The sequence below is a fragment of the Gekko japonicus genome, unplaced genomic scaffold (assembly GCF_001447785.1).
Source record: "Gekko japonicus isolate JY-2015 unplaced genomic scaffold, Gekko_japonicus_V1.1 scaffold492, whole genome shotgun sequence".
NCBI lineage: Eukaryota > Metazoa > Chordata > Lepidosauria > Squamata > Gekkonidae > Gekko > Gekko japonicus.
Genome location: NW_015168060.1, coordinates 60,172 through 71,312, shown reverse-complemented (window position 1 = coordinate 71,312; position 11,141 = coordinate 60,172). Strand labels below are relative to the sequence as shown.

The following is an 11,141-nucleotide window of genomic DNA, read 5'->3' as shown; positions in this document are numbered from 1 at the left end:
GAACTCACTTTTAAAACTTCTTCGCTCGTCTCATTCTCCAGTTCATTGACGGTCTGGTCCCAGACACCTTTTAATCGCGCTTCATTCGCTGACCCTCTTGCTTGTCCCGATCGGCATCAGCTATGCTCGGTAAAAACCGAGCCTCTCAGGGGGTGGACCGAATGGGGCAAAAAGGAGCGCCTCAATTCTCCGGCTTCGAGCCATCGAAGAGGTCGCCCCCCAGGTGCCCCCGGCTTGGAGCCTCCACACTGAGGCTCACCTGGGGGTGCCACTTGAGGTGGCACCCCTCCAACACCCCAGGAGCGCGGAATGCCTCCCCTTTTCAGGAGAGAGCCTCCGCCATTGCTGAAGCCACAGACCGGAAGTCAATTCAGTTAGTGGATACTGTCTGTATCCCGGGGTTTGTTATTTTAGTTTGTTATTTCCCCCCCCCCCTTCCCTTTTTTCCCCTTTTGCCTTTTTTTCCTTTCTGTAGTCACGTAGGTGTAACAAAATTTAATAAAGCTACCCTGTCTTCAGGGGATTAAAAAAAAAAGAAAGAAATTTAAGGAGACATTCCCATGATAATAAAAAAGATGCACTTGTTCATTCAGAAGGTAAGATTAAAGAAGTAGCTTGGACAATTCTGCATTTCAAACAAACAGTTCTGCAATGTCAAATTCTTTAATTGAAAAATCAGAGCAATTTTTCTATTATTCCATCCAGCATGCTCTTGCCACCCTGGCAAGAGATTCCAGATGTAGGAAAGCCTGCTTTTGCACTACAGATAGTGGACCGGAACACAGTTTTGCATCATTTCCCCAAACTTTGCCTGTCTTGCTGTGGAATTTGTGTATTTTAAGCCTAAAAGTAGCCTAAGTGTCACTTTTTAAAAAAAGCATCAGAAAAAGAACGTACCCCACATACAGCCAAACTATATCCACAGAGCCATCTTCAAATTCCTGCACTGTATACTTACCTCGATTACCCTGATGTCCTCTGAGACACAGGCAAGCCTTTTGCATTTTCTGCACAGCAGCTTTTGACTGCCTGCCTTTGGCTTTTGTGGGGATTCTTTTTTCTTGGAATCTTGCTTCTGCTTTTGTTTCATTTGCAAGTCATTTATCTTTTAAAAAAAAAAAGAAGTGAAAGAAAACAAAACTCATTCAAGATACTTTTGGATTATACACTGTGGCACAGAACTACTTGAATGCAGGGAGGAAGGGATGGGCTGACATACGAACACAGAAATTAGTAGTGCACGAAAACTAGGAGCAAGCAGACTCATCCCATCTGCGTTTGAGCTTGTTACTTGCAGCTTGTTGACCACTGAACTACAGAGCCTCCCTTCGTGGGCCAATGGATGTTTAAAAAAAAAAAAGCTGAAAAGAGGATTCACCTTCTGTGCTAACGTGGCTTCATCCCACTTCTGCAGGTTCCCAATGGCTTTGTTCATCATCTTCTCCTTCAACATGTTGTTTTTCTCCGTCTCAGCCCGTTCGCTTTTGCTGGTCACAAGGATGCACTTGCTGTCTTTTGCCCTGCCACGGCCTACAGGTGGTAATGCACACACACAAAGAGGTTCAAATCATAGCAAAAGGGGAGGGATGCATCTGGCTGGCATTTGAATGATGGAACAGCCACCTTCAGAGTCGCAGCGACACAATGTTGCTTAATGCATAACTGTGAGCAGGGCTCTTTTTGTAGAAAAAGCCCAGCAGGAACTCAGCATAATAGGCCACACCCAACATCAGAAACCCATTAGCATATTAGGCCACACCCTGCCAGCACAGCTCATTAGCACATTAGGACGCACCCCCATGTTACCAGAAGTGTGGTCATCCAGCTACACCCACCTTTTGCTTGTTATTCTGTTTACCTTGTTTGTTGTCAAAGCCCAGGGCTTTTTTTGGTAGCAGGAACTCCTTTGCATGTTAGGCCACACACCCCTAGTGAAGCTAATCCTAATGAGTTTCTGCTGTTGGGTGTGGCCTATTATGCTAATGAGTTCCTCCTGGGCATGGCCAACTTGGGAGCCAGCCGGAACTCCGTTCCTGTGCGTTCCTGCCCAAAAATAGCCCTGACTGTGAGCATGACATTTTGAGAGAGGGGTGGTGAATTCTGCTTATTTACATTTTTTTCTATTTACGTATTTATAACCCACTTTTCTCCCCTGCGGGATCTCAGAGTGGCTAACAAACAGAGAGCTGGTGTGAATAGTGGTTAGAGATGTTGGACTAGGATCTGGAAGACCCAGGTTTGAATCCCTGCTCTGCCATGGGAGTTACCCTTGGTCCAGTCACCGTCTCCCAGCAGTGTGCATTTCACTGGGTCATTTGTGAAAGACTTATGGTTTAACTCTGGACTTCTGCCACCTTTTTCCTTTTGTGTCATGTCTAAGAGACTACAGCATTTTTACAACCCAGCATGTAGTAACATTTAAGTGAAAGGTATGCTTGTGTAAACAAGAAGAATGAATAACTAAAACCATAATGAAAAAAAGACAACAGAATCATTGTAGTAATTGTTCTGACCAATCTCCATGAACCTATTGGCAGAATGAAAGCATTTTTTTTTTACCAACACTGGCTTTCAGACAAGCACACATACACCAGACGTCTGGTAGCATAGGCACCACCTTAGTTGGAACCGCATGACTTCTGAGACTTACAGTCATGCTTTTACCACTGACCCCATGGAAACTCTTGGCCAGCCAACCTACCTCTGACTTGTATCATTTTGATGACATTGCCTGTGTATTCATACAAGAGGACAAGGTTGCATTGGGCAATATCAATCCCTTCATCAGCCACCGATGTAGCTATGAGCATCTTGCTGTCCCCATTACTTCTGAAGGAATCCAGGACGCCTTTTTGATTTGGAAGAGTCATACCTAAAATAGAGTCAACAGGAGATCATCTGGCATCTCAATAAAGCACTGGCCTCAGTCAGAATTTTAATTTAAATGTATTAATTTAAAATACTTATAAGCCTGCATGTTTTCCAACCCTTGAGACTCATGGTGCTAACCGTGAGGTTTAAAATCAGTAACAGCACATCTGAAACACCATCAATACAAAGCCAGCAGAGAGTCAAAACAGTCCTTTCCTTTTGTAGACCATTCCCTCCACCAAGAAGGACATAACCTTGCTTATGAGAGCACTGTCAGTCTCACGGACTTTCCCAAATGCCACCCAGGTCAGGGCATTCCTTGCACCAAGGATCTGCAGCCTGTGGTTCTACAGCCAAACCCGTTTCAATAGGGAACCAAATATGGTACCATAAAATGGAAAATGAAGTCTCTATGTTCAGGCATACTAGAGGAGTAGGTGGGATGCTAAAACAACTGGTATGTAAAAGGAATGGCAGGCAAAGACATTTATGGGAGCTTCTTAGAGAGTCTTTACAGAAATGGAAATGGCCGTGGTGAACAATTCCAAGTAATTCAAGTACAAATCATGCACAGATTTATGCCAGTGCATTAAAAAATAGATGATTCCCTCTGCGTATTGACTACTTTTTAAATAAGACCTCGTATGTGCCATTTCCTAGTAAACAACTTGGAACCACCACTGGTTGGGGCTTCCGAAACCTTATGGGTTATTAATCAACATGTCGGTAATCAGTAATGTAAAGCTGTATATTTGCAGTTATGCAAATGGCTCTTTTACACTGACTCTTTGCTGATCTTGAGCTCAACCATTAATTATAAAAAGCTGCTGACCCCCCACTTTACACTTTCAGGAGGGCAGTTTCAAAGCACAGGGTCTACGACAGAAATGGGCCGAAAGCCTGCTGTGGCTGTCTGCACCCTTGCACAGCAAGGGAAGTAGAGAAGAGTTACAATCACCTGCACGGGATGCTACTGACTGAATATGCGGGAGCAAAAACTCCAGCTTGCCGAGCAGCCCCCAATCCATTTATTTTGAAAGGGCAAATTTCTAGCTGCAAAGACACGGACAATGCCTGATGAGATTTTAGAAGCCAGAGGTTGACTGAGTGCTCCAGTGGCTTGGAGCGGGGCTTCGGCACCTGTCACAGTTGCTTCTCTCACACACAAAATATGCAGAACTATTCAAGGATATCAAGTAAATTGGCTCAATTTGCATAATTTAGAAGCATAGCTGAGTTGTGCTTTCCTGAGTACTGAATTCTGACATTTTTAGCACAGGGTATCTGCAGCCCTTCTCACAATTACCAGCCATGACAGCTCTCTAAAGTAATGCTCCCTGTTTGGAGGCTTGCAGGTAGGGTTGCCAAGTAAATTTTACTCACCGGCGGGGGAGGGCCGCGCTTCAGGAGCCGTCCCTCATCGTGCACGCGCCGCCAGCATGTCATCGGAAGTGATGCGTGCCGTTGATCACGTTAAGGGCATGGCCCTGATCGTCAGAGGGAAAACCATAGAGTTTTCCCTCCGACGATCAGGGCCATGCCCCCAACGTGATTGACGTGGTTGCGTCGACTATGGTGACGCAGCCACGCTGCGCTTCAGGGGGTGGAGTTCCCCCCGGGGCCCGATTCCACGGCGGCGGAAATCGGGCCTCCAAAGCGGGGGTTTACCCGCCACCCACCCCCACTTGGCAGCCCTACTTGCAGGCAAAATGATATATATATATATGTACAGAACAGAAGTTTATTATAACAATCATAGACCAGATAAAAATAGTTTTACACATTGCTAAGGATAAAATACAAATCTGCCTTAAATATCCTACTAAAATATACACTATTGAATATATCAATAAATTTGATATATCTCAATAAATTTGAGCTGAATATTTAAATTTATGACGATATATATGTAAATCCGTCTTGCAGAATACTCCAGAAATCTTGAGATCTTTGTGAGTGTATCCTCATGGATGTTTAAGCAAATACAAGAAAACATATGCCATATAATGTTATTGCTTTAGTTAAATAAAACAATTTAAATGGTTATTGTTAATGACTATTTTCTTCCTTCCAATAAAATACAGCAGAAAAGTTGTCTGAATACAAATGATTAACCTATTAAACCAGAGATAGTTCACCTTGCAATGATTTCATAATTATCACTGTTCATAATTCATAATTTCAAGTGGTAAATAACCAATCATTAATTTTCTGATACAACTAAAACTAATCCAAAAAATTATTATACTAAAATGAAATCTTCATCTGTGTTGTAAATACTGAGGCCAACAAGAATGAGCCTTTATGCAGAAAACCATAATTTAAATCGAATCTTACTAACTAGTGCTTTAAATCATGATTTAAATTTGATTTAAATCAAACCCACCATTTTTTAAAAAATGGAAATCGGTAAGCCCCTCCCTGAAACTGTACTGTAGTGAAGGACAACAGAATGGGAACTGTTAAGTGGAAGCAGTGAAGAAGAAAAGGTATATTGCAATCCAAGGCCCAAAACTCCACCCATGGAATACTGGGAACTTTTAAAAATATCAAATCATACCATAAACTGAAATTGTGTGATCAACAGCATGCATGTAGATTACCCAATCATACCCCCAGTTTCTACCCTTTCCATTTCATTGTGGATGAATCTTCAGTGGACGTTGTCGCAGCCTGATTGCCTGCTGGGAAAGTGTTGCATGGGAAAGGCACATTTGGATGCCATGAGAACACATTTTAATCCTCCTCAGCATCTCCAGTTAAAGGGGTCAAGTAGTAGATAATGCGAAAGGCCCTCACTTGAGACCCTGGAAAGCTGCTACCATTCACAGGAGACAAGACTGACTAGGCTAGACCAATGGTCTCACCCAGCAGAAGGCAGATTTAAAAAAAAATCCCAGCCACCGGGAAATCCTTTTGGCATTCAGTTTTTTTCAGCAGATATGATTCAAGCGTTTCACCTCCATAACAATAGGATCTAAAAACATGTTCTTCTAAAAATACATAAATAAATTATGTATAAACTACCCCATTCTATCCTTTATAACCAGATTCTTCACAGTGTAAATGAACATGCTGTTTTGCATATTTACAAATATCCTGAGGGTCATAATTAACCTTCCAACCTTTATAGCATTGACAAAACCTTCCGACCTGTGTTCTGATTTCTTTTCCCACGTCCCATCAGGACATCTGGCTTTAGGTGCCTGAGCTGAGGGCTTTCCTCTATCCAGTTCTTTAAGGCCTGTAAAAGTCATTCAGTTCCAGAATTTTTTGACAATAAAGTTTCAACTTCATGACAGAAAAAAGGCAAGACGGTTAATTAAGTTTAAAAACAAAACTACACTAAAAGAACAATAGCATTTCAGCCTTGTGTTTCCCCAACAAGCCTAACCTTCTGGCATCTGTAGCAACCTTAGCCAAGGGCAACTGAGTTTTGTGCCATATGCCCTATAGCTCCACAGAAAGTTTCATACTGTTTTATATCGCTGTTTGTAAACTGACCTGGAGACCAGGTATCGGATCCAAATTTAATTAGCAGTTCCCACATATGCTCTGCAGACTGCTCTTCCATGACATTCCTCATGGTCGTCCCCCCCCCCCAATCCCTAGAGGATAATGCATTTTGTAGTGATCACCCCTGACCTGAACAGCCCAGGCTACCCCGAGCTCATCAGATACAGGAAGCTAAGCAGGATTGGCCCTGGTTAGCACTTGGATGGGAGACCACCAAGGACATCCAGGGTTGCAATGCAGAGGCAGGCAATGGCAAACCGCCTCTGAACATCTCTTGCCTTGAAAACCCCACGGGGTCACCGTAAGTCAGCTGTGACTTGCTGGCTCTGGTTTTTGGGCAAAACTCTATGGTTTGAGGGGGATTTTACCCAGGGGTCATTTAGTAGAAAAAGAGCTAGGGGAACTAATTAGCATAACTCATTAGCAAATGCCACACCCCCTGACATCACCAGACGTGTGTCATAAGGCCACACACCCCGCCCCCAACGGTCCTGGCCGCCGCCGGCGGCCTTGCAGCTCCACTGCCGAGCCCCATGAGGGGGCCCGAGCCCCATGAGGCCCTCCCTGGCCCCAGGCAGGCAGGGGTGGGGAGAGGCAGGGAGGAAGCAACTTACCCTCCCTCTTCTCCTGCCTCCTCCTGGCTGAATGAGGGCCGGAAGCAGGGGGCGGGGCTTCATCATGTGCCCCGCCCCCCGTACCTCACCCGGGGGAACTGCGATCTCCCGCGATCCCCCCTGAAATGACCTCTGATTTTACCGTAGACTTTTACCCAAAACCCAGAATGCCGCCCCTGACATGCCTACATCACTTGAGGGTTCCTGCCACTTCCTACTTCCTGCAGCAACCCCCTACGGCATATCCCACACTGATTTTGTAAGTCCTCTTGAACCTCAGGAACATCTTCTAGGTGAGGGCACAAAACAGGGAGGGGACAAAGATCCAGTCAATAAGCAGAGTTTTCCTTGCCGTTGTCTGGACATTTTAAATTACTTCTTGTAAGGTGCTATGAGGGCAGTGTTGGCCTAGAAGCCACATTAATACAAAATTTAAACTAAAGCAGGAGAGAAACAATAGACATGATTTAAAAATGAACCACCCCATCTAGGCTGTTAGGGGAAAGTGTCTTACTGCTGCCAATGCTCTTGTCTTAACAAAGAGAATGGAACGAGTTTGGGGTTTGAGACGATATTCTTCCTCCAAGATGAAAGTGATCTCTTCCAGTTTGGGATTGTCGTTGGATTCGTCTTGAGAAATTGCATTCATCTCTGGCAGTTTATCTGGGTAAAAGAATTTATTGGGGGGGGGGGGAGAGAGGGAAACCAAGAGAGATGGAATTAGCAGCACACATTTAATTTTTTATTTATAAAGGTGTATCTCAAAAAAGGGGGGAGAAGCCTACATGAACAGAAATATTTTCTCTTGGGGCGTGAAAACCAGTCGTCAGCGAGAGGGAGTTCCACAAACAGGGGCCCTACCACTGAGAAGATGCTGTCCCTGTCCTCAGCTCCTTGGGTGGGGATATATTGTTGTCAGCTCTGGGTTCAGAAACACCTGGAGATTTGGGGGAGGTAGAGCCTGGGGAGGGGAGGGCTTAAGGAGGGAAAGGACCTCAGCAGGGTATAATGCCATAGAGTCCACCCTCCAAAGCATCCATTTTCTCCAGGAGGACTGATTTCTATTTTCTGGAGATCAGTTGTAATAGCAGTAGATCTCCAGGCCCCACCTGGATGGGGACACCAAGCATCGTTGTTGCAATGAGGACCTTCACTGGAAATTTCTCTACCGCTGAAATTGGAGTTAATGAGTTGAACACAGAGCTTGTTCTACAACGTACCTTCAAAGTTTGAAGCCAGCTTCTCTTCTATGTCATCAAACCCTACGTTCCTGATATTCTCAAAAAAATCTTTCAAATAAGCCAGTGCATCCTGAGTACGTGCATCTTCATTAATGATGAGGGTTTCGTTGTATTTCTGCATGTAAAGAGAATTTGGGAACCTTTATGTGTGAGGAAATTTTTCAAAAAACAGTTATACACTTCGTTCAGACCGTCATGGCAACTGGTGTTCAAGGAAGAAAGACAGAGGGGGGGGATTATTAGGGCTGCCGAATGCAGCCGGGGGGCGGGGATTCCCCCGCTTCGGAGCCCCGATTTCCGGCGCGCCGGAATCGGGGCCCGGGGGAAACCCCACCCCCGCGTGCGCGTCACCTGGAAGTGACGTCACACGCTGGGGGCGGGGCCACGCCGTTTGAGGGGAAAACAAAGAGTTTTCCCCTCAAATGGCAGCCATTTGAGGGGAAAACAAAGAGTTTTCCCCTCAAACGGCGTGGCCCCGCCCAGCGTGTGACGTCACCTCCGGTGACGTTCTGGCGGCGCGCGCGCGCATACAGACACGGCTCCCGGACCAGCAGGAAGAACCCCCGCCGGTAGGAAAAATTTTTTTGGCAACCCTAGGGATTATCAGTAGTGCTTACCAAGGGCCTGGTGGAAATTAGAGAGACCTTTGGACTGCTGCACACAAAATGGTTGTTAAACAGAGCTCAATTGTTCTCAGTAGCAAGTAATGGGAACACATCATTTCTCAAAGTGGATTGGGCAATTTTCTGTTAATCCCCCCATGGTCTTTTTTGTTATGGAGAAGGCTGCCTGATGGTAAATTGGTACAGAGAAACATTTACACTACCTGGAGGCAGCCACTGCAGGTAACAACTTAAAATGGCTTCTAGGGGATGGCTATATTGCCTGCTAGTCCACACAAGGTGAAGGTGCCTTTTGACTTGAAGTGTGGGATTCCACTAATGCTTGTAGTAATACCAATCTTAAACTACAGGCCAGGGAAAACATGGATCTTTCTCAAACTGCTCCTGGACTATCACTGAAGGAAGTAAGGTTGCTTCTGAGGAGAAAACACTAACTTACCCGGAGGTGCTCCGTGTAAATAAAAAGAGCCCTGCAAATCCTGCTTTCTTCCTCCTTATCTGGCAGCTGTAACACTGAGCATCTCTTCTGTACATCAACAATCCATTGTTCGTATTTCTGTGTTCCAAAACCTCTGTTCTTAATGTGGGACAAAGTATCTTGTGGGGGAAAGCAGACAGGCAAATTGGCAAACAGGAGGCACACACAGCAATGAAGTCTAGTGTTAAGTCCAAGACTCAATGCAGCTTTGAACAAACAGTGATTCGGCTTTATTAGAGATTAAGAATGAAGACAAAATACTGGAGTATCAGGCTCCTTTTTAAACTGTCCGGGCTTAGATAACCACGCCCACATGTCAGATAGCAACCAATGGTAGCAACCAATGGTATTTACAGAATAAAGACCAATCATTAGGCTTCCCTCCATACTTTCCACTTCTCTGATTGGTGGATTTTGGATACCATTCCAAACTTATGCTCATATACAAGTGAATACACAACATCTAGGGAGGAAATTCACTTTCTGAACAGAGACTATACACATGCTTTTATATTTAGTTCCTGTTTTAGAAGTGTTTTCCAGTTGTACTGACTGCAAAACTTTAAAAAGAGCCAAGCATGAGCAATATAATAGAGCACAGGAGGAAGAAGCCATTTTAAAAACCTTCAAGATACCCAAGCATCTGGATAAATGATGGCTAATTTCTTCCCCTGATCCTATTCTTCTATTAGGTCTACAATAGCTCAAAAGCAGGGACTGAGGAGGTGTTTAAAAGAAAAAGATGTCAAAGAAGTAGAAAGAGGGAAGTATGAGTGAGCCAGAACTAAGAGGCCTTAAATGAAAGATGGAAGGTTATGACTTTTGATCAGAAGGACATTAAGTCACACGGGAATGACATCACTTTCTGATTTGCTTCAGGGTCTTACCTATAGGGTAAACTTTTCTTGCCAGTTTTTCAGTTTCAGACATCATGTGTGAAATAATGTCCACAAAATTACTTTCAGGACGTTTCCCAATAAGCTTAATTGCTGCAATCAGGGGGAGAAAATAATAAAGAAGAAATCATTAGCAGCATATAGTTGCTTTAAACTCACTGACCAGTAAACATTGCCTCACCTTCTGCCCAACAGTGGGAGGAACCATCATATCACCAGGACCTACCAGATGTGATTACTAACAGCTCTTCCTTCATGTTTTTTTTTAATGAGCCTTTGAAAATTGGGACATGTTTTCCTTATACTGGCATGTAGTCTCAATTGCTTGCGCTCTATCAAAGGTGCCTGTCACTTTCCTATATCTGGACAGCAGAAGACGTGTTGAAGGTACAGTAAGCAGACTTCAGATGGCAGGTTACTGCTCTGATTCTCACATGGCAGATTCTGTATTATTATGTGAATGGATAAACTTCTTGACATGGCGTTGTGGCTGAGCTCTAGGACTGCCCCTGAATGTCAATGGCTGGGGAGCAAAAAGAAGGGGGAAGCGGTGGTCACTTTCTGCTTGCAGGCTTCCCAGTTAGCCACTGTAGGACTCAAGATGCTGGAAAGACTGCGGTCCATGGGGAGATTAACACACATGTCCACCAGTGGGAGGCAGTAGAACAGCCTCCTGAGAAGATGTATGGTGCAATTTTAAGCAGAACTAGCCTTTTCTAAGCCCATTGGCTTCAAGTGACTTTAAAAGGTACAACTCTGCTTAGCATCTTCAAAAGCCCAAATGGCTCAAGGCCAGGTCAAGCCAGCCTGATCCCCTTGTGGATTAATGTAAAGGGGGTAAAAATAGCTAAGGAATGTATTCTAAAGGGACCGGCAGCCCTATCCATGCTTTACATGCAGAG

General features: G+C 44.5%; 1 protein-coding gene across 1 annotated transcript in view; it reads right to left on the bottom strand.

Moving 5' to 3' along the window:
- DDX58 (DEXD/H-box helicase 58) overlaps nucleotides 1-11,141 on the bottom strand; it is a 39,236-nt gene that overhangs the window by 3,521 nt on the left and 24,574 nt on the right. Inside the window, exons 10-17 of the mRNA XM_015414538.1 lie at nucleotides 10,231-10,332; nucleotides 9,305-9,462; nucleotides 8,222-8,357; nucleotides 7,516-7,664; nucleotides 6,025-6,115; nucleotides 2,702-2,872; nucleotides 1,379-1,530; nucleotides 959-1,105 (exon numbers count right to left, since the gene is read on the bottom strand). Of these exons, the coding sequence (XP_015270024.1) occupies nucleotides 959-1,105; nucleotides 1,379-1,530; nucleotides 2,702-2,872; nucleotides 6,025-6,115; nucleotides 7,516-7,664; nucleotides 8,222-8,357; nucleotides 9,305-9,462; nucleotides 10,231-10,332 (1,106 nt within the window). The remainder of the gene's footprint in view (nucleotides 1-958; nucleotides 1,106-1,378; nucleotides 1,531-2,701; nucleotides 2,873-6,024; nucleotides 6,116-7,515; nucleotides 7,665-8,221; nucleotides 8,358-9,304; nucleotides 9,463-10,230; nucleotides 10,333-11,141) is intronic.